This window comes from Melitaea cinxia, chromosome 13, assembly GCF_905220565.1.
Source record: "Melitaea cinxia chromosome 13, ilMelCinx1.1, whole genome shotgun sequence".
In the NCBI taxonomy this organism is placed as follows: Eukaryota; Metazoa; Arthropoda; class Insecta; order Lepidoptera; family Nymphalidae; genus Melitaea; species Melitaea cinxia.
In genome coordinates this window covers 6,785,005-6,809,551 of record NC_059406.1, presented here as the reverse complement: position 1 = coordinate 6,809,551, position 24,547 = coordinate 6,785,005, and the positions used below count along the sequence as shown (strand labels likewise).

At 33.6% G+C, this 24,547-nt stretch overlaps 1 protein-coding gene across 1 annotated transcript; it reads left to right on the top strand.

Moving 5' to 3' along the window:
* The first annotated feature begins 1,488 nt into the window (after window positions 1-1,488).
* LOC123659290 lies at window positions 1,489-2,973 on the top strand. Its single transcript, XM_045594537.1, has one exon. The coding sequence runs from the start codon at window positions 1,489-1,491 to the stop codon at window positions 2,971-2,973; it is 1,485 nt and encodes a 494-aa protein (XP_045450493.1).
* Window positions 2,974-24,547: the final 21,574 nt, after the last annotated feature.

The window sequence follows — 24,547 nt, the reverse complement described above, 5'->3', positions numbered from 1 at the left end:
AAGCAATTGTTTTAACTTAATATTATTTTTATTGATTATACATAATTTAAAAAAAAAAGTATTAAGTGTAACCCTATGAAGTGCACAAAAAATGGTTCTTTTTTTTCATGGTGGTATATAAAAAGCACAGCGTAACACTTAAAATATTAGTAATAAAAAAGTATATTTATAATATTTGTATTTGGTACAAATGTGGGGTGAGAATATGTTTCAAATAAAACGAAAGGGGTTCGAGTATTTTTATCCCTTGTGTTGTTTATTCTGTGTTCAACGCATACATAAAATAGGTACCCATGTACCTCTGAGCTTATAATATCATCCCGGAGGGTTAACAGTTCACGCAGTGTTGTATGATGCCACTGTCGGATTTCCTCTTACTTTTAAAGAAAAAATGATTTCATGTCTCAATTGTATAAATCTATAAAAGTCGGCCATTATTAAATTTAATCAATATTTAATTTAAAAAAAAAATGGTCCTATTGATCAAAGGTAAAAATTATTGTACTTAAATAGATTTAGGAAATATGATAATCTTATCTATAAAAATTTATTTATTTATTTATTTTCTTACATCTAATATTACAGGCATAACCCAATTAATAAATAAATAATCTCCTATATGTATGAGTAGACTACGATAGCACAGTTTGAAACCCTAGTTGTTTTTTTATTACTATCATTGTGTTATTTTATGTATTGTAAATTGTATAAGCGATAATAAATATTAAAAAAAAAGAAAATGAATAAATCTCTAAATGTGTTGCTAAATGCAAAATTTGAGAACAAACGGTTGTCAATTCGAGAAACAACATTCGGCAAATTTAATGTAAATATTTTTATAAAAGATACTTCATAGAAGGTTTTATTGAAAGTAAGAAAATTAAAAAAAAAGTAACCCTTACTTTAGCTTCACGTGATTGACAGTCAAGACGAAATAACGTCTGCGCAATAGCTAGTCGGTTGACGTATAAAGATGGAATTTAGCAGGGAGTTTGCAGTTAATATAAACACGTCTGCGTCTATGGGCTCCCACAAGTTTAAAGCTTAAGCAAACTATGAAAGTAGTCGGTGTTATTATTGTCGTATAATTCTCATCCGCAAGTATTTTGACATAGCATAGTTAAATTTTTTAATATTTCGATTTTTCGACGTTAAGAATATTGTGCAACTGCCTTGCACGAAATAAATAACACCAATAATGCATTCGAATAGTTAACGATGCTAGATTAAACTTAACACGTAAAGGTTTGCTACGATTCGTGTGTTTAACACTTTATACTAGAACTATAGAATATTCAAATGATTATGTAATATGTTTTAAAAGTACTAACTATTATGTCAACGAACTGATTTTTTACTGGTTTGCAAATTGTTTTTTAGATTTTTTTTGTGTTTTTTCATTTATTTCACATCGGTGTAGAGTCTGACACCTGGTGGGTAGGATGCCGCCTCGTCCAGTTCGCATTCCCCAGCACCTATTCACTCCACATGAAAGCACACAAAAATAAAAAAAGGTATACACAGCGGCTGCACGTCCTCCCACTGAAAGTGCACCTCTCTAACATCCGAGGTCTGCACTCCAATCTCGAATCTGTCCACCACCACCTAGAAACAGAAAAACCGCAGCTGCTGTTCCTCACTGAGACGCAGATCAGATGTCCGGCTGACACGGCGTACCTCAGCTACCCCGGGTATTCTCTGGAGCACAGTTTCATACCTCGTGCCGGAGTCTGTGTGTACGTCCGTGATGACATTTGCATCAAGCGTCTTAAGCACCTTGAGACATCCAGTTACTCCATCCTATGGGTTCTGGTGGACACAGGACAGGAGAAAATCCTGTATGCCTGTGTCTACCGTTCGCACAGTGGAGACGTGGAGACAACTCAGTTATGTGACCATCTTACCCTAACGGCGGATAAGGCTCGAGAGCGTTACCCTTCGGCACAGTTAGTCATCCTGGGGAACTTCAACGCCCACCACCAGGAGTGGCTGTACCCATACCAGGTGACCGACCATGCTGGGAGAGAAGTGCGTAAACTAGCCTTGACGCTGGACCTCACCCAGCTTGTAAATTGTGCTACCAGGGTACCAGACGTAGACTCTCATACCGCCAACTGCTTAGACCTATTTTTAACAACTGATCCAGACAGGTACTCAATAACAGTTTCTGCACCACTGGGTACTTCTGACCACTGTCTGGTAAAATCAATATCCGTCTGTTCCCCACCCGAAGAATCCCCATGTGGCCCAAGACGGGTGTGGCGATATAAGGCAGCGGATTGGGATGAGATGCGTCACTTTTTCTCGTCCTATCCTTGGCGAGAGGTATGCTTTTCTTCTGATGATCCGTCGAGCTGCGCTGAAGCCATTACCGCGGTAATACGTCAGGGTATGGAATATTTTATACCATACTCTGACGTAGCGACGAATGGAAAAGCTCGCCCATGGTTTGATGCGGAATGCTATCGTGCAGAAGCCAAAAAGCGGTCGGCATACACTGCATGGGCTGAAGCTCGAGCGCGCAAGTCTCCAAATTCTCGGAATTTGAAGAAAGCTTTTAACCAAGCCGCCAAGGCATGTAAAAGGACGTTACGCAGGACTAGATTCAACCATATCAGCCGCATTGGGGCCAAACTAGCTTCTTACCCTTCTGGGAGCAAAGCGTTTTGGTCCATGGCAAAAGCCGTTGAATCTAACTTCTGTCGGCCGTCACTTCCACCATTGCTGAGGACTGATGGATCACTGGCCCATTCTGCAAAAGAGAAAGCGGATTTGTTTGCATCTCTTTTTGCTGAGAACTCGCGTCTGGTTGTTGCAGGAAAAGCACCACCAATCTCAACTCGTGCTGACTGCATTATGACAGAAGTACGCATACGCCAAAAGGAGATCCTTAAAATCCTGCAAACTCTACGTAAACAAGGCCAGCGGACCGGATGGTATACCAGCGATAGTCCTGCGTACCTGTGCCCCTGAGTTGTCTCCACCTCTTACACGCCTGTACCGCCTGTCACTTAAGACTGGCAAAGTGCCGAAGTCTTGGAAGCTTGCCAACGTGCAGCCTGTGCCCAAAAAAGGTAGTCGTGCAGACCCTGTCAATTACCGTCCCATCTCGGTCACATCCATACTCTGTAAGACTATGGAACGTGAACTAAACAACAAACTCTTGGCCCACTTGGAAGGTAACGATCTCCTCAGCGACCGGCAGTACGGTTTCCGCCAGCACCGTTCGACTGGGGACCTTCTAGTGTATGCCACACATATTTGGAGTGAGGCCATTGACAAACACGGCGAAGCACTTGCCGTGTCTCTCGATATCTCGAAGGCCTTTGACAGGGTTTGGCACGCGAGCCTTATAAGCAAGCTTCCTTCATATGGTATTCCACCTGGCCTTTGCACTTGGATTTCTGACTTCCTGAGCGAACGTTCAATACAAGTTGTCCTTGACGGGTACTCGTCGGACCAAAAGGCTATCGACGCTGGTGTTCCTCAGGGATCAGTCTTGTCCGCTACCCTCTTCCTGCTGCATATTAACGATCTGCTCGTCCCCGGTACCTTTGGGTACGCTGACGACTGCACAGTGACGGACAGATACTTTTCGAGTGCAGGGGCTAGTAAGGATGTTATCCAGTCTTGTCGAGAGGATATGGTCAGCCGCTTGAACGTCGCCCTCCAGGCAGTCTCCGAATGGGGCGATGCCAATCTGGTCACGTTCAACGCTACAAAAACACAGGCGTGTGTGTTCTCCTCTAAACGGAGCCCTTTACACCTGGCTCCGACTTTCCGGGATGTTTCTGTGGAAATTACCGACTCCCTACAGCTCCTCGGTGTAGAGCTATCGTCCAATCTGAACTTTGGGCAACACATCGAGTCCAAAGCAAAAACTGCAGCAAAAAAACTAGGTATTCTCTCTAAGGTCAGGCGATACTTCACTCCAGAACAGCTGCTTCAACTATACCAAGCACAAGTTCGGTCTTGTATGGAGTATTGCTGCCATCTTTGGGATGGATCCGCCAAATACCAACTGGCAACTTTGGACTCGGTGGAAAAACGAGCTAAGAGACTCATAGGTGACCCTACTCTGACAGACACCAAGTTGCAGAGTCTCGATCATCGGCGTAGGGTAGCTCGTCTGTCGGTGTTCTACAAAATATATTTCGGTGAGTGTGCGAAGGAATTACACGATCTAATTCCCCCAACAACCTTCCGCCATCGGGACACTAGGCGCGGTCGATCGTTCCATCCTTATGTCGTCGATATGCCACCTACGCGCACAAAACGCTTTGGCTCTACTTTTCTGATGCGCACAGCTAAGGAATGGAACTCGTTGCCCGCGTCTGTGTTTCCCGAACGATACAATCTGGGTGCCTTCAAGGCCAGAGTGAATAGGCTGTTATTAGGCAGACATGCTCCACCTTCGACCGCATCGTCACTTAACATCAGGTGAGATTGTGGTCAAATGCCTGCCTATTTGTAATAAAAAAAAAAAAAAAAAAAAAAAAAATATTTTTGGTTAGTTTATTAAATGAAAAATGTTCATTGATATGTTGTGTGATATTTTAGTCGAAATAAATTTTAATTCATTGTTGATTCATTAAGTAATACTTTTATTTCACTCGTAAATATTTACCTAAATTTCCAAAAAACAGAATTTTAAAGATACTACAAAATCATATTTCACATTTTATTGCAAAAATTAAAAATTAAAACTGTTTCTCCGAGCATTTCAAGAACTTTCGAAGTTATTAAACTTTCTTTTCAGGTAAAGACCTTTTAGCTTACGATTTGGAACGAAACGATCGACGATAGGTGGGCTTTTTCATAGTCGAGTTTCTGACAAAGTTCAATACTGAGATAATACTTAGTGTAAAAGAGGAAACTCTGAAAATAATTTGAAAAAAAAATTATACCTTAAAAGACAGACATTATTCAAATAACGCTATCTATAGTTCAAAAATTGTATCAAATGCTCCACGCACATAATTATAAATTTATGTATATTTATTAATAAGTAAACAACTTTATAATAAGTAATTTCATATATCCATTGATATAATTTAACTCACGTAATTTGCGGTACCCATGAACGTATTAGTAATTATATTAAGATTTTAGTACATTAATTTAAAACCGCATAACTTGAAATTTGCGTGCTGTTGAAGCTATTTTTCAGTAACATCCGCTCATATTATTTTTCATTTCCGCAAAGCAATATCCTGAAACGCGGCATGTTTGGCTTTGCTTTTCCAATTTCCTTTGCATTAGGCTCGGGAAGGTTTCGTTTAGTGTCGGGTTGTAAGGATCAAAGCAAAACGATGCATAAACTTACACGCCATCGTTACTTTAATAAAAACTTTAAACGGTATAGAAATTTTTTATTTCTTTATTTTTGTAACGGCTCTTACACTCAAAAGGCTTATGTCAGCCCTTAGAAAGTTGCTTAACGACAACAGTTATTATTAAAATGTCGTTAAAAATTCTAACATTTCTGAAAATTTCTTCAATAATGGCAAAACTATAGTTTTCATTACGTATTTCATTATTAGTATGTACATTACGCTATTCATTAAAAAGGGGAAGCTCCTAAAAATTAAAATGACGTGATAGCTGAGGATTAAATTTACTAGATCAGTTTGATATCTTCATTACAAATGGAATGCGATGTAGCATCATTCATTCTCCTCCCATTTTTTCTATTTTACACATTTTATATATTTTATACATTGATTAAAGAATTTTATAGAAAATAGCTACTCAGTTGATTATACATTATAATACGAAAATAAAGTATCAGTCTTAAAAATTTTATTAAAATGTTACTGTAATAACTTACACATATGGTAAACGAATAAAATATTTGACGAACGTTCTTAAAGAAATGTTAAGAAAAAATAAGAATAAAACTGGTCATCTGATATTTCGAGGTCACTGCTCAAGCTCCGTTATTTACAGACAAAGTGCTTATATAAGAAAACAAATTTTATTACGCTAAATTTGATCTTTACGAGCAAATATGACTTTTCTGTATTTACTTTCAGAATTTTTTATCACGTACTATAAAAGGCTGTAAATATACTGCTAAAATTTTACTATTATATTTTTATATTGTCAAAAATAATTCAGCTTTATCTAGTGGAGTCTAACGTATTTTTTTTGGCGTTATTTATCTTCGAAATTTTCCTATTAAAAATGCAGTGCACATTAAATAATACAAGTATCAAATATTTAAAAAGAACTTTATTACCAGTCAATAAAGTATAATTGTTTATTGAAGTAAAACCTCTTTAGGATCGTTGAGATTTGAGACTCGATGAAATGAAAATGCGCTACGATAAAAAAACAAACACGTGAATGTACGAGGAAAAATGAGATATAATACATTAATGCTTAAAACTTTGTAAGCGAAGTTTCACTTCTGGCGTCTCTGAACTGCAAGCACACTCTTTTTATTTATTTATTTACATATTAATATGCATATAACAACTTAATTTCTAATTGATATTTTGCATCAAGTTTCTTAAAAAATATATTGGTAGTTATCTATCGACATCTATAGAAAAAGAGGTCTGCTGTACCGAATTGAAAATTATGAAAATTAGAAGATTCCAAAGCAAAAATGGTATGGCCGTTAGCTCAAAGGTCTACCTTTGTATAATTAATATGGCTGGTATAGCAGTAGTTACGCTCCTGAAATTTAGATTCTCGAGTAATTCACAGCCAAGACGAATTTAATTTTTAAACAACTTGTCCGGATTATACTTGTATAATCTTGTATGGTTATGTGTTATATGTGTTTTGTTTCTGTAAGGCCATCTTGGCTTATTTCATAAGCCTCTATCCAAATGTGGTAAGTATTACGTACTTACAACCAAATATCTAAATACGTTAAATCATCAGGTCATTCACGTATCCGAAATCTAAAAATAGCTCGACGTATAAAGATAAAATTAAGGGAGTTAGTTTATAGTTAGTAACGTTGACGAGTTGGCGCAACGGTCACAGCACTGGTTTGTGGCTATTGCGCTGGCGGTTGCGGATTCGATCCCCGTACATGACAAATATTTGTGTTGGCCATACAGATGTTTGTCTTGGTCTGGGTGTTTGTGCAGTCCTTATGGGTCTCACCACCGTACCTCGGAGAGAACGTTAAGCCGTCAATCCGGTTGTTATCATGTACACCTGATAGCGATCGATACTCATAGTATATATTCGGCAACCCGCATTGGAACAGCGTGGTGGATTACGCTCTGATCCTTCTCCTACATGGGGAAAGAGGTCTATGCCCAGTAGTGGGATATTACAGGTTGAAGCGAGCGACTGGGGTAGTATCTCGACCTTACATAGCAGCTAAATAATACTTTTTTCAAACATTGTTGTTTTGCTGTTGGTGAATAAGGTGACCAAAGCTTCTGGGGGGAACTGGAAATAGGGTCGGCAACGCGCTTACGATGCTTCTGGTATTGCAGACGTCTATAAGCTACCAATTAATACCAATAATCGCTTACCATCAGGTGAGCCGTGCGCTTGTTTACCAACCTACGAGTAGTTATAAAAAAATATTATTAATATGTACTAAAATTTTCAATCCTAATTCATATATAATAATAATCATAATAAAAATAATAAATGCGGTCATGTCAATCTCTCTCTTTAAGTTGTCTAAAAAGAAATTTTTAAATATGTTTTTATAGTTGTTGTTTTGAATTTTTTTTTTAATTCTATGGCAGATTATTTATTAAAAAAAGGAATAATATATTCAAGCGTACGTTTTCCATAAAAATTACTATGCCTAGGTATTTTTAACGTGATTTGTAATATTTCTTGTTAGTTTATAGTGATTCATTTTTATTTGAATGTTTGAATTAAAATATTATTCTATTTATAATGTATTTATTTTAGTATGTATTGGCATTACTATACATATATTGTGTAATATGCTCTTATGAGACATCTGCCTTAAATTCACCTTCGTTGGGTGTTGTTTATGATACTTTATAAAAAAAACAATTCTAGGAATAAAAGTTTTTTACACAAAGAGAGGGCTTTATCCGTCATAGTGAAAAATGTAGTATGTAAATTTGACATATTATGACAGGGAACTAAACATTTTAACTATGACACATGCCTCATAACAGCAAGCATGAAATAAGGTAAAACAAATTATTACATTATTTTCCCAAGCGTTTTTTACATATCTCGAACGACTGGTGGAATATATATTTCAAAATTGGGTTTCGTCTAACAAATAGGTGATATTATTTAGAGTTCACAAGAGAAAACAAAGCCTATGTCCCACACAATCGCAGTCGGAGACAGCAGATGGTTTTATGTACGTACATTTGCTTTTGATCTGTGGTCCAGTATTCTGGTTATCTACCACATGCTAGGCATGCCCTTGACAGCCAATTAGCATCTTCGCAATGCATGTCTATTAGGCTCATTGTGATCTCTACAGTGCTAATCTGCTGGTATACAGTGTTCATCTGTTGGAATATACACATCATACCTTCATTTTAACCGACTTTCAAAAAAAGGAAGAGGTTCTCAATTGGATCGTTTTTAATGTATGTTATCTCAGAACTTTTGACTGCGAGGACCGATTCTGATGATAATTTTTTTAATCGAAAGGTCGTGCTTGTCATGTGATCTCATTTAAACTTAATTGAGATATGACAAATACTTTTTGAGTTATATCTAATAATGCATATTTAATTGGCTATTTTTTCATCGATCTACGTTGTATCTTCTATAATATAAAAATGAGTCGCTGAATGTGTTGCTAAGCGCAAAACTCGAGAACGGTAGGACCGATTTCGCTAATTCTTTTTTTAAAATATTCCTTGAAGTACGAGGATGGTTCTTACGGAGAGAAAAATTCTAAAAAAAAAAAAAAAAAAAAAATTAAAGAATCGACTGTTAGGCGATACGAAGTTCGCCGGGTCAGCTAGTTTATTATACCGCATAACTATTCACTGGACTTACCGATTTTGATGGATTTTGATGATTCCTATTTTTAATCAAAAGCTGATGATTGTGATGTGATTCCACCGAAATTTTATCGACATCTGATAACTACTATCTAAGAAATCTTTGATAACGCATATTTAATTGTCATTTTTTTAATTATAAAAAACGTAAGTAACGTTGTATTATTTGTCGATATAATTTAAGTCGGTTTTTTTTTTCGTTTGCCAGCAAACAGAGTTATTTAATACCTACTGAACTTATGAAAAGAGTATACCTGTAAGCCTTGCAAAAACGACTTATTCGAATCAAATTATAAATATAATTGAACAAATCATATTACAGGGATTGTTTTATAAATATATTTTTATTAACCATACTATTAGGCTAAAATTTACGACAGAAACAATATTAAAACGTTTACAAATAATATGATAATTTATTTCGACCGTTCATAGCACTCAACTGCTAACCAAAACGTGTTAACAGCTGATGCGTCGGTTGATCGGCTTAATGCGACTAGTATCGTGTTACGCAATAAGCTTAAGCTGATTCTATTTTATATATATATGAAAAGATTACTAAATTTCTGGGTTTTTTAAAGTTCAGAGGTATTAAGTATTTAACTTACTGATTGACAAAATCGAAATTTTTACATTCATTATTAAAATAAATCAGTAACTGCAATATCCAAGCAAAATGAAAAATTGGTATTTTAAAATTTGCTGAATTACAAATATATTTGTTTATTCTTTAACTAAACAAACTTTAAATCAATGTTACAAGTTAAAAATTTTGTAAAATTACGTGCTTAGTATTATTATACCAATGCCTCATTGTTGAATTTCGTGTGGATATTAATGTAATATTCTATTAGGTAACATTTATCTTTAGGCAAAACTCAATTGTCTTTAACCTCAGATTAAAATTATAATTGGTATTATGAATATTCTAGTCCGAATCTTAAAAGGTCTTTAACTAAGGTAGGGCACAGGAGGAATTTCCTGCTCAAAATATGGAGCAGCCCGACTGAAGTAGTACCTCGACCTTACAGAAGATCACCGCAAAATAATACTGTTTTCAAGCAGTATTGTGTTCCTGTTGGTGAGTAAGGTGACCAGAGCTCCTGGGGGGAATGGGGATTGGGTCGGCAACGCACTTGCGATGCTTCTGGTGTTGCAGGTGTCTATAAGCTACGGTAATCGCTTACCATCAGGTGAGCCGTACGCTTGTTTGCCGACCTAGTGACATAAAAAAAGGTCAAGAAAGATAATTTATCATTAAAGTATTTAAGATCCTAAACTTGCCTTTCGTTTTATTCCACCGACTGTAATAGTGTCTGCCACTAAAGGACTCAACTCGAGGTCTATGTGGTGTGGTCAACTGTATTGTGAAGTGATATTGCACTTTTCTAGCACACCTGGTGCGCTTCAACATTCTGGCGAATATAGATGCGAAATTTACGGTATCCAAAACGGCAGTACGTCGTTGCTGTTAGTACCTGCACCAACACCAACCTAACGGTGATAAATATCTAAAATAAGAAGTCCTTGCTATGTCATGTGAGATATTTAACATTTTTTATGGTGTAATGTTTACTGGGTCGATGGCGCAGTGTACAGTGTACTTTCTGCTCCGAGGGTAGTGCGTTGGATTTTCGCCCCGAATCTGGGCTTAACATATTTATTTATTTATATATGTACTATTTACAAATAGGTTTATCGAAAAAAAAGTATTGCTATATCGGTAGGCTGTTACCTATTACACAGGCATTAAATTGTTTAACTTAAGAACAGACGATCGTGTGTCCTGAGTAGAATTTTTTCGTGTTTCTTAGAAGGAGCGGACCGGGCATGCCTGATCTGGACCGAATAAGTATGTAATGCAGAAGATTTGTCTGGACCCGATCAGGATGAGATGAGATTTCCTGATCGGGTCCAGATCAGGGAATCTCGTCTCATACTGATCAGCCGGTTCGGTCCGGTCTTTTTAAAAAACACGAATGTATATTCTTGAAAAAATTGTTTAATAAAAAACAAGCTAATTGATATTATAATATATATATATATGGCGTACCTACGTATCTGGTAGACAAACTTGAGTGGGCACGCAACGTTAACACCGCACACTGCACAAGGTCATCTCAGTATGCCCTGAGCTTGCCCATGCACCGTACAGCCGCTTTTCGCGGTAGCTTTAAATATGCTGCAACTAAGTGTTGGAATAACTTGCCACCACCGCTACGTAATTTAACAACCAAATCAAGTTTTAAAAAACTCTATAAAAGAATACTTACTTTTAGGGCAACAAAATATTTAAAATTATAGTAATTAAAACGTTTACACGACGAAAAGTTGTATATGTAAGTTTTATAGATGTCTTCATAGACGCTATTATATGACGATTGTAAAGAAATGTCGAAATAACGTCTATACGACAATGTTATACGACAAAAAATCTATACGTCTATTTGGACACATAATGCACCATAACATGACGTAGAGTTAAAAAAATACTGTAATATAACTTTAATAAGACTCAAAGTCATATAATTGTTTGATTATATGACAAAAATGTTTGTTGGGATGTTGAACAAACATGTACTTTTATATTAGTTTTTCGCTTTGGTATGTTGTATGTACGTATATTATGTACTTTTAAAAGAACAAAATGATGTTACATATTTATACTACTGTTTTCAAGCAGTATTGTATTCTTGTTGGTGAGTAAGGTGACCAGAGCTCCGGGGGGGATTGGGGATTGGGTCGGCAACGCGCTTGCGATGCTTCTGGTGTTGCAGGCGTCTGTAAGCTACGGTAATATCTTACCATCAGGTGAGCCGTACGCTTGTTTGTCGACCTAGTGGTAAAAAAAAAACTTTATTGAGTTAACACATCTTGTATCTAATTTTATTATCGTTCTTACTGCAAGTGAAATATTGTAGTATGTTATATTTGATATCATTTTAATAATAATTAAAAAAATAAATATTTAATCTGTAATAAAATACTGCTGGGCTAAAACCTCCTTCGAGTAAAAATTGCTCCTATTTGATGATAACAACAAGGACAGACATATTTGAATATAAAGTTATAAATACAAATATTTGCTTCCAACAGGAATCTAAACCGCAAACGCCTGTATTTTAGGTGACATAAGCAACTTTATCGGAACGGTGTTTTGTATAGTTACCTTCATCATCATCACTTCAACCTGATACAGTCCACTACTGGATATAGGCCTCCACAATTTCGTACCAAAAATGGCGTGAACACATGTATTTTGCCCATAGTCACCACGCTGGGTAGGCAGGTTGGTGACCCGAATTTTTTTTTAATGTTTTGTAGTTAACTTACAAACAGATAAAAAATAATAAAATTTATATTTCTGTAATGTGATCTCGAAATTAATAAGATAAATACGTTTTATAATTATCGTTTCCCCCATCAACACAGATGTCTCGTAAATCACATTGAAAATAGACTACTTAAAGAAACAAACACGAATTCGCACTACAAACATTCAACGTTTTTAATTAAGAAAGTATAAAATCTTGTGTTGAATAAATTAAAACGAAACGAAGCTTCTCATTCTGCTAACAGCTCTGGAAGAAATACAGAGACGCTATACAAATGTCATTCTGGTAATGTAAAATGTTTGTACTTCGTGTTCATTATTCATTGATTTGATTTATTTCATACCATTTCATTTCCACGAACTTATTTTTTTTTTACCTTGGCATCACAAAAGCAGCCATTCACGGAGTATGCATGCACCATGTCACTACCTATATGTACCTTTTACTTTTACATTTTTTTTTAAATTTTTCTTTGACATACACCACGACTAGAAAAAAGGTCAGGCTCAACCAGATCATGTATCTGGACCGGATCAGGATAACATGAGGCATGCCAGATCTGGCAAATCCCATCAGGACCAGGTCTGGTCCAGACAAGGATAGCCTGATGGAAAATATAATCAAGTATGGTAAAGCATACTGGATCAGGACCCGGTACGGTCCAGATAAGGACAACCTGTTATAAAATAGAAACAAGTATGGTAACGCTTACTGGTCACCAACCCGCCTGCCCAGCGTGGTGACTATGGGCAAAACACATGAGTTCACGTTATTTTTGGCGTAAACTTGTGGAGGCCTATGTCCAGCAGTGGACTGTATAGGCTGTAATGATGAAGGCTTACTGGATCAGGACCCGGTCCGATCCAGATCAGGATAGCCTGATGTAAAATATAATCAAGTATGGTAAGACATACTGGATCAGGACCCGGCCCGGTCTAGATCAAGATAGCCTGAAAGAAATTACGCGAACTGAGCCTGAATCGCGCTATCAATGTTTTAAGCGTACTTAGTATATATACAGTTATCAGGACAGTCTAGCAGGGAGTCCATTTCTACACAATGGAGCAGTCGTAAGTAGTAGGAAGTTGTTAATTATTAGAAGTTAATAAATAAACTTTAATTAATAATAATAATTAATTAGTAATATAACAATAATTTATATTTAAAGTAAAAACATAAATAAATAATACATTGGAAAAAATAAACGGAAATAAATATCATAATAATTATGTTAAGTAACATATTTATAATAATAATAATAATAATAATATTATATTATATAATAATAATATTATATAATATTATATTATATATATAATATTATTATTATATTATTATTATTATTATTATTATTATTATAAATATGTTACTTAACATAATTATTATGATATTTATTTCCGTTTATTTTTTCCAATGTATTATTTATTTATGTTTTTACTTTAAATATAAATTATTGTTATATTACTAATTAATTATTATTATTAATTAAAGTTTATTTATTAACTTCTAATAATTAACAACTTCCTACTACTTACGACTGCTCCATTGTGTAGAAATGGACTCCCTGCTAGACTGTCCTGATAACTGTATATATACTAAGTACGCTTAAAACATTGATAGCGCGATTCAGGCTCAGTTCGCGTAATTTCTTTCAGGCTATCTTGATCTAGACCGGGCCGGGTCCTGATCCAGTATGTCTTACCATACTTGATTATATTTTACATCAGGCTATCCTGATCTGGATCGGACCGGGTCCTGATCCAGTAAGCCTTCATCATTACAGCCTATACAGTCCACTGCTGGACATAGGCCTCCACAAGTTTACGCCAAAAATAACGTGAACTCATGTGTTTTGCCCATAGTCACCACGCTGGGCAGGCGGGTTGGTGACCAGTAAGCGTTACCATACTTGTTTCTATTTTATAACAGGTTGTCCTTATCTGGACCGTACCGGGTCCTGATCCAGTATGCTTTACCATACTTGATTATATTTTCCATCAGGCTATCCTTGTCTGGACCAGACCTGGTCCTGATGGGATTTGCCAGATCTGGCATGCCTCATGTTATCCTGATCCGGTCCAGATACATGATCTGGTTGAGCCTGACCTTTTTTCTAGTCGTGGTGTATGTCAAAGAAAAATTTAAAAAAAAATGTAAAAGTAAAAGGTACATATAGGTAGTGACATGGTGCATGCATACTCCGTGAATGGCTGCTTTTGTGATGCCAAGGTAAAAAAAAAATAAGTTCGTGGAAATGAAATGGTATGAAATAAATCAAATCAATGAATAATGAACACGAAGTACAAACATTTTACATTACCAGAATGACATTTGTATAGCGTCTCTGTATTTCTTCCAGAGCTGTTAGCAGAATGAGAAGCTTCGTTTCGTTTTAATTTATTCAACACAAGATTTTATACTTTCTTAATTAAAAACGTTGAATGTTTGTAGTGCGAATTCGTGTTTGTTTCTTTAAGTAGTCTATTTTCAATGTGATTTACGAGACATCTGTGTTGATGGGGGAAACGATAATTATAAAACGTATTTATCTTATTAATTTCGAGATCACATTACAGAAATATAAATTTTATTATTTTTTATCTGTTTGTAAGTTAACTACAAAACATTAAAAAAAAATTCGGGTCACCAACCTGCCTACCCAGCGTGGTGACTATGGGCAAAATACATGTGTTCACGCCATTTTTGGTACGAAATTGTGGAGGCCTATATCCAGTAGTGGACTGTATCAGGTTGAAGTGATGATGATGAAGGTAACTATACAAAACACCGTTCCGATAAAGTTGCTTATGTCACCTAAAATACAGGCGTTTGCGGTTTAGATTCCTGTTGGAAGCAAATATTTGTATTTATAACTTTATATTCAAATATGTCTGTCCTTGTTGTTATCATCAAATAGGAGCAATTTTTACTCGAAGGAGGTTTTAGCCCAGCAGTATTTTATTACAGATTAAATATTTATTTTTTTAATTATTATTAAAATGATATCAAATATAACATACTACAATATTTCACTTGCAGTAAGAACGATAATAAAATTAGATACAAGATGTGTTAACTCAATAAAGTTTTTTTTTTACCACTAGGTCGACAAACAAGCGTACGGCTCACCTGATGGTAAGATATTACCGTAGCTTACAGACGCCTGCAACACCAGAAGCATCGCAAGCGCGTTGCCGACCCAATCCCCAATCCCCCCCGGAGCTCTGGTCACCTTACTCACCAACAAGAATACAATACTGCTTGAAAACAGTAGTATAAATATGTAACATCATTTTGTTCTTTTAAAAGTACATAATATACGTACATACAACATACCAAAGCGAAAAACTAATATAAAAGTACATGTTTGTTCAACATCCCAACAAACATTTTTGTCATATAATCAAACAATTATATGACTTTGAGTCTTATTAAAGTTATATTACAGTATTTTTTTAACTCTACGTCATGTTATGGTGCATTATGTGTCCAAATAGACGTATAGATTTTTTGTCGTATAACATTGTCGTATAGACGTTATTTCGACATTTCTTTACAATCGTCATATAATAGCGTCTATGAAGACATCTATAAAACTTACATATACAACTTTTCGTCGTGTAAACGTTTTCGTAGTGTAAACGTCATAATACTATTAATTTTGTCATATAATTACCTTTTAAGCATCTGCTAAACGAATAGTAATTGTTTACACGTAGTACTTGTAACCATTATATATAAGTCGAATAAGTGTACTAGTGTAACTTGTATACATCCTAAAGTATTACAAAAATGATAATGACCACGGCCATTTCAAATGTGCGCATATCATTTCGATGAAGTCCATCTTCGATAAAAACTTATCAACATCCACATAAATATGGATCATAATTGTAGGGTTTTACCTAAAAAAAAAAGTATTATTCAGACTTAACTAAGTTATATGTCTCGTAAATTCTTCTGTTCTGAAAATATAAATTATTTGAAATAAGTTAGCTAGGCGTTTTATTATTTTATTATTGATCCCTAAATCAACTGTCATGGCGTACACATTTACAATATGTACGCAGTATATACGTCGGGAAGTTATATAGTTGTCATATAACGCAGTCACTTAATAAATTATTAATAAAAATATACGAAAACATTAAAATTTTAAAAGCGCATGAAAAATTTGTTACAAAGTTACCTCACATTAATCAGTAAATTTGATTGCACAATGGTTTGTAACTGATGAAATGGTTTTATCACCTCAACAAAGTAAAAAATACAATATTTTAACTCAGCTGTCAAAAAAACTGCCAAATTCAATTAGTGTGTATTATGTTTATAATCTGTTACAATTTTTCATTCGTTCAATATAAAAGTATCATCTTTAAATGACAATAATACAACGAATACGTTAGATAAACGTCGTATTGTGTGCTATTACTCGACACGAAGTCGAATACACGCCGCGACAGCTATCATTACATGACATGTAGTCAAATCGCCAACGTGTATATGACTCCTATGCGACTATATAGGTATTTATATGACTGTTACACGAAACTCTTAGCGCCTTAAGTTGAATAAAATGGGCCCTAATACCGTCGAGTAAACGTTCTAATGTCGTTTATACGATTATACTAAATAACATTAAGTTGTCACCAAAACGTCTACTCAACGTCGTAAATGTTTGTTGGGATTTTACCGACTTCGCTTTAACTAAAGTGAAGAGAAAATGTAAACAATGTATAATTCATAAATGAAAGTACCGTAGTTGCAGCAACATGAAATCTGTTCAAATACCATTAGTTGTATTGGGATCGCTCTTTGATGTATATGCCGAAACTCCCACATAGTCGAGAGCCTTTTAAATAATATCCCAACGGCTCCTACCATTGATTCCATAGGTAAGGTATATCTCTAAACACAACCGTTGTATTGTGTGTTTGTTTTAGAACCAAGCGTACTTCAAACAATATCGCTCTGTACTATACATGCTTGCTTCAAGGATGGTTAAATTCTATTTCGCTATTTTTACTGATAACCAACTTAACTAAACTAGTTTTAAAGTTTTCTTAACTGATGTAGGGCACATCCAGGAAATATCCTGCTTAAAATGTGGAGCATCCCGACTGGGGAAGTATTTTGACCTTACAGAAGATTAATGCTAAATAATATCGCATTCAAGCAGTGTTGTGTGACTGTGGAGAGTAAGGTGACCCAAGCTCGTAGGAGAGATTAAAAGTAGCTTCCGATGTTTAAGGCGTCTATAACCGTACGCTTGTTTGTGGACATAGTTAAATCTTACACAAATAAAAAAAACCACTAATGGAATGATTTTAATCTACAATAATACGCAAAATACAAGTAAAAAGAAATAAAAAAAGGTCGATCATGCTCGGTCTACAAAAAATAAAATGTCTTAATACTGTAAGTACCTATGAGGTATAAATACTACATGTTATGAATATATAATATTTTTGCTGCTTCTATCAACAACTCTTAGAAGTTTTTAGTAGAAATGAGACCTTATATTTACTAAAATAAGACAAATGTAGATAGAGGAACAGTTATGTAGTATTGTTTTATTTCTTTATAATTCATTTAAATTATGATCTCTGACGCTCTAAAAGAACATTACTATCACTAAAAAAACATAAAACGGTTTCTAAATGACTAGACGATATCACGAACCAAATAAATAGTATTTTTTATATTATTGTTTTCTATATAGAAATATTGTACAAGTAAAATATTTAAATTCTCAGTGTTTACTGCTATATAAATAAAAGTATACACGAATATTTGGTTGTCAAATTTTTTTAGGATTTTTATCCAAAAATGTTAACAAAATTTCATTATTAAGATTCAATTGTCCACTTTTTTATCTATCTGCCTTTAGACTGTAATCTTGTTGCGCTTTGCCTTGTTGTATTTACGCTTTGTCATTAACAAAAAAATAAATTATAAAAAAATATTTGCTTGGCTAGCTCGTTCAAAGAATGTAGCGCCCAACTGTTATTAGATTACGGAACCATGCGTATAAAGCCCAACTTAGATTTGGCTGATTTAAAAATAGGTACTTTTTTCGAACAAATTGTATGACTCGTGCAAATCTCTTCAATCTGTACATTCCATTAAAGGAAATTGTCTAAAAAAAAACTTAGTACAATCAAATGCTAAAGAATTGAAACTCAGGTTCATAGGAAATTTTTTCGTACAGTCACTTAAAAGACAACTCGAGCGCTAAAAGCAGTTTCTTATTAAAGTCACTTATTGAAGCGATAATGAAAATGTCTGCGACCTGCCGCCTGCCGCGAGAGTAGCTGAGGGCTGTTTGTATTTCATTAAACTGAAATTTCGAGAAAATCGACACCTAACTGATTAATAATAGTGCTACAATATTTACAGAGACTTTTGAGACGTGTTTTTTAACGCTTATCGTTTAAGACGGTAAGCTTTCTTACACAAAATTCATTTGTTATCTATATATTATATTTTTAGCTTTAAAAAATACTAAAATATTGTGTTTTTGTGTATTTGCTGTATCACAATGTCAAATTATTAATTATAATTATAATATATAATTCAAACATTATATAATATTTAGACGATTATAATATAATTACGCTCTTAAATTAAAATTTTACCGTACAAAATAACCATCAGAGAACTTAATTAACTAATATTTTGTTTTCCAAATAGCTAACGAATATTTTGAGAAACTACAAAGCGTACAATTTAGATTAAATTATCTATTGTTATGTAATGTTCTCTTTAATTAAATGGCTTGAGCACGATTACTCACTAAATATGCGACACTCAAGTACTCTTTTAACTATCAAAGGAAAAATAAATCGAAATTTTCCGCTCATTTAAATATTATTAGTTATTTGATCATAGACTTTGTTTTAGAAAATCAATTTGCTCCAAGTCAGTTTGTTATTTGGTTTAGACAGATTCTAATCAACACAAACATCAAATACAAATATAAAATTCACTTTAGTTAAATATACTTTGAATACCTTACTTACTTTTACAACAGACTCTATAATTATATTTGTGATCAAATTATTTTTATCCGTTAGGTACATAAAAAGATGAAGGTCATGTCTAGCACGGATCTTAGACTAAACCCAAGATTTTCACACAGTATTTATAGATTAATTTATTACTATATGGAGAATACAACTTGGAAGCAAAAAAAAGTAAACATGGCGGAATGAAATGAAAAGTAAAGAAAGTGACAAAGTTTTCACCTTTAGATCATAAAACACCTTCAAGTTATAATTTTATAAAATGTTTCCAACATTTGTATATTTTTGTTTCAAATAATGTCCGTAGGTTAATGAACTATCGGTTTTTATGGATATTAACTTTTACATATTCTTCAATTAAAGACTTCTTCAGGTATTTAAATATTTCCTGTGTAACATAAACTATTAGGTTTCAGACTGCATCACTTCTTAATTAAGTAGGAAGTTTTGAAAAATTGACGTGATCTTCAAAGAGGCTCGTTAGGCTAAACTTCCGGTTTCTATGTCATGTCCCTGATTAATTTGACCTGACTAGAGTAATTAGTATTTTAATGAAATGTTGTAGGGGATAGGACGCCAGTGATGCAGGTGCGGCGCAACGACACGATGAAGATGCTATGACACAAACTTGATTTACAAAAATGTCTATTTTCCAATGAAATTAAACACCAGTTTAATTATAGACTATTTACTTATTTTTGATTGAATTTTCATTTTTATATTTCAAATAGTCCAAACGACGTCCATGACGCTGTGATATTGCAGGGTTACCATTTTATTATATTTAAATTCTTTAATATTAGTTTCATACTAGATCAATCTCCTTAGATATTATTGTAAGGAAAAAAACGCAAAATTCGAAAAAGTGACGTTACTAAATTTTCTATTTTCATGTTTTTTTTTATAGGATCATCTTTTTTGCTATAGCTAAATATGTTTTATTTTTAGAAATAAGGAGACTAAAGCTAATAAACAATCGAAAACTAAGATTAAGACTATTTAATAGAAATCTGGGGCTCAGCGGCCCCAACAAACATAGCTCAACTTCAAGTCAAACAGAACAAATTGATTAAAAATCTTTTTGATTATGAATATTACTTAAACTTACAAACACTTAATTTGTATATTAGTTCGAAAAATATTAAACAAAAATACTTACATAGAAATTCAGTTCAATAAAAAACATCAAGCACGAAGAATAAAATTAAGAAACCATATGAAGAAATACCAAAACCTCGAACCAAAAAAAAAACGGAAATAAGGGTAGTATATTTGAAGAGAGAATAAGAGTAGTATATTTGAGAGTATTATATTTGAAGTAGCTAAACCATACAATAATTTAGCAAATACATTAAAGAGGCAAACAGTATAAGTTTAAGAGGCTATTAAAAATACACACTTGTGAAAAATAACATAAAACAACAAAAAATAACACAAAATAATAAAAATTGTAATAATAAGAATAGTATAGTGACGTAAAATGGTTTTCCACTAATCATGAAATAAATAAAAAACAAACAAATGTATACGATTTCTTCTAATTCATATCACTTCCAATTCTAATCAGTCTATGCTTTTCTATAAAAATAGTTAACAACAGTACAAAGTATTCACAGATACCCTCTTTAAAAAATATTAGAGTCTGTATGTTTTGCGATTGTTGCTTTGTTTCGCCGCACATCGCTATACGATTTTAGTTGTAACTTGAATTTAATTCTCCCATAGAAGTAATATTCTATTCTTTTTGAGAATAAAGTTTCTGTAATCCCCCCCAAAAAAAAAACTAAGATTAACTTTTCAAATTCAATCAATTTTAGTATCCGAAAATATGAACCGAAAAATTACGTTTAACTTGTGAGGTCGTCAAAGACTTAGAAATTCTTTGAAAACTTCCTTGAGTCTCTACATAAGTTTTTACTTTGCAAGTTTGCAAAGATATAGTACGTGCAAAATTAATATTTCCATAACCCTGATAACACGGTTGCAAGATGATGCTTCCACGCATTTTTTTTATAGTGTAAATCTTGTTTATTAATCTGAGGTGTAAATTATAAAGTTATTCAAACTTTGAATATATTTCAAGATATTTGAAAATGACACATTTATGTCTTTTCAAGCAATTGGTTGCGATACAGTGTAATTAAAAAAAGAACAAGTTAAGATTTACATATATGTATTTTTTTGTGCATAATCCAAGCCAGCCAATAGCCAGTAATTCTTGTTTTTTACAAAGAGCTAAATGCAGTGTAATATAATATTCATTAATTAATTTAATGCTGCATATTGTATACATATTTTATGTTGTTGGCACTGTGGTATGATTTCACGGACCATTAGTTAGATGCACTTACCACAGCTAAAACTTTGAAATCGAAAAGACGTCGATCTCTCTAGAACGATTCACACATTCGATAACTTTACCTTAACATTCATACAAAGATAAAGTTCGTGAATATTAGATATTGGAATTATCTTCTCTGTGACAGAGTTCTGTGTAGTTGCCCTTTGAGAATATAAATTGGGCACTGAATGGAACTCAAGAGCAAATGGATTATATCATACATTGAATTACCAATTGTTAGAATACAATATTGTTACTTTGAATTTACATCGCAGTAGACTGTCAAGGGGATTTCTACATGAAGTGTTGGAGTTTGATGTTAGTGGTACAGTCACAAATATCTCGAAAATAGTCAAAAGTTTAATTTTTCAAAATGAGTAAAGAAAGATATAAAGGAATCTTTCTTAAGTTTTTAGTCAGTTTTAACAAAATGGACCACAGTCGCCTGAATCAGATCGACCAGCCTGTCGTTAAGATTATCATAATTGTACCTCTCAAGTGTAGTGATACAAAAAGTTATTTCATCCTTGAAAGGCGCTTACTTACTACTAGACAGAGGATATTTTCATTCAATCAGGAAAAAATTAACCGGTCAATGCCATACCGATGCCTACTTGCCTAACGATTAGTTTGCTCTCATACGAAGCTATTGCAAGTTGAAAGTACCATTATAAATAAATATACAGTTAGTTACCTCACCAAAACGTTTTCGGAACATTAGATAGAAATTTGTTCTGCATACAAACACAATAAAACAATGAAATAATGCGGACCCAAATAGTGTGTCAGCGAACTCTTCTTCCATAATTATGCCCTCGTGGAAGCCGCAGTGCACTTTGTTTAACGGTTTAGAGAACAGATTCAAGTATTATTTACTTAATGCACACTAAAGACTGTTTGTGAACTGCTATCCGTTATCCGAAATTTAAACTAAAATGCAGAATGTTTTGTTAACTATTTACATTGCCACATTTTATTACATTGTACTTTTTTATACTTGTAAGACATCGATGATTTGAAGAAAGTCTTAAAAAAGAGCTTAAGCGTTGAACAGGATTTAATATTCATAGTTCCTGCATATCTGATTTTCGCATTTAGGATAACTTTTTGCTTGCAAAATAATATATATATATATATACATATATATATATATATAAGTTTGTTTATCAGATTCAACACGCGTTCGGTGTTTACTCCTTTAAAAACGGCATATGAACATAATTGTGTTTGCTCGCAATCGAAAAAAAAACCGATTTAAATTACATTGACAAGTAATATACCGTAGGTAGACGAAAAAGTAGCCAAGTAAATACGCGTTATCAAAGATAACTCAAGAAGTTGTAATCAGATCTCAATGAAATTTAAATGTGATCACATTATAAACATTAGCTTTCGATTAAATTAAAAATCATCAAAATCGGTATACCCAGCAAAAAGCTATGCGTTATAATACAACATATGTCGACGACAATATCATCATCATGTAGAAAACGCATTATTAGATATAACTCAAAAGGTAGTTGCTACATCTCAAATAAATTTAAATAGGACCAAATGACGCATCACCTTTCGATTATTATTTTTTTATCGAAATCGGTCCACCTAGTTAGAAGTTCTGAATTAACACAATTCAAAAAAGAATAAATACTAGCTAATTGAGAACCTCCTCTTTTTTTGGAAGTCGATTAAAAAAAAGGCACGTAATATGAACAAAATATAGTTAGTGAAACCTTAAAAATTAGTGTTACAATAAATCAAAATGACAAATGGTGACTGTTACAAAGTGATTTTTTACAGCATAAGCACCTCTTCCACTATTCCTCTCACTTGAATTTATAAAACTAAATTTCAATCATCAAGTAACCCTTACTATAAGGTCATTTTTATGACAATTAAGTACTATAGAAACGCAAAATTTTGGCTTTCATGTATAAGAAGTACAAACATTGGCTAATCACAAAATCTGATATACACTTGTTAAATATTTTGGAAACTAATATTTCAAAGTATGATGCTACTTTGAGAAATGTACTCCAGTGAATTTTGGTTGCGAATTTTTATTTCAGTGGTTTTTCTATAACCTTAAATCAATATCGTTTTGAGTTTGAATTGGTGACACAAATTGTGGATGCAATGCGATGCTGTGCAATTTGGTCTGTGGTATGTACAATGTCCCTCATACTGTGACATCCAGGTCGCAGCTTTTGTATACAACTTCGGTCAATACACTGTTCGTATCTCGTCCTCTCTAGTCTAGAGTGATGTGTGTTTTATGGTCCTAATTCCGTGGCATTTTTAAATTGAAATCAATGTCTTAATTGATGTAGTTTGATAATAATCAAGTATTACGTAACCGCCTCAAAAAGTTTAAAGTTATAACCTAAATTGTATTATTAACATAATGATTTAAAAAGCTAACCCCACTGACTTTATTTTTTTTTTTCATGAACGTCTTTTTATTTAAAAAAAAATGTCATTTTTATTGCTATCGTTCGGAAGCTATTTTAAATTTATATGTCTTCAACCAGTACAGAGTGACCGAAGTTGCAACTAAATGTTCTAATAGCTAAGAGCTTCTTTTCTACAAATATACGAGTATGCACAATTGATATAGTAGTTGCTGTATGAATTTATTAGCTCACTGGAGAGAGATTTACGTTAAAATACGCCTAAAGCTCATTAAAATGTTGAATTCAAAAATACCTTTCAACCTTTACTAAGATTTATTCAAAATAATACACACAAGTATTTCATGTGTTTTTCTTATTAAATGTCAATTGTACGAGTATTATTATGTGCTTTATCGATAACCTCAATAAATAAATATATAAAGCTTGTTAATAGCATCGGTGTCGCGTTCAG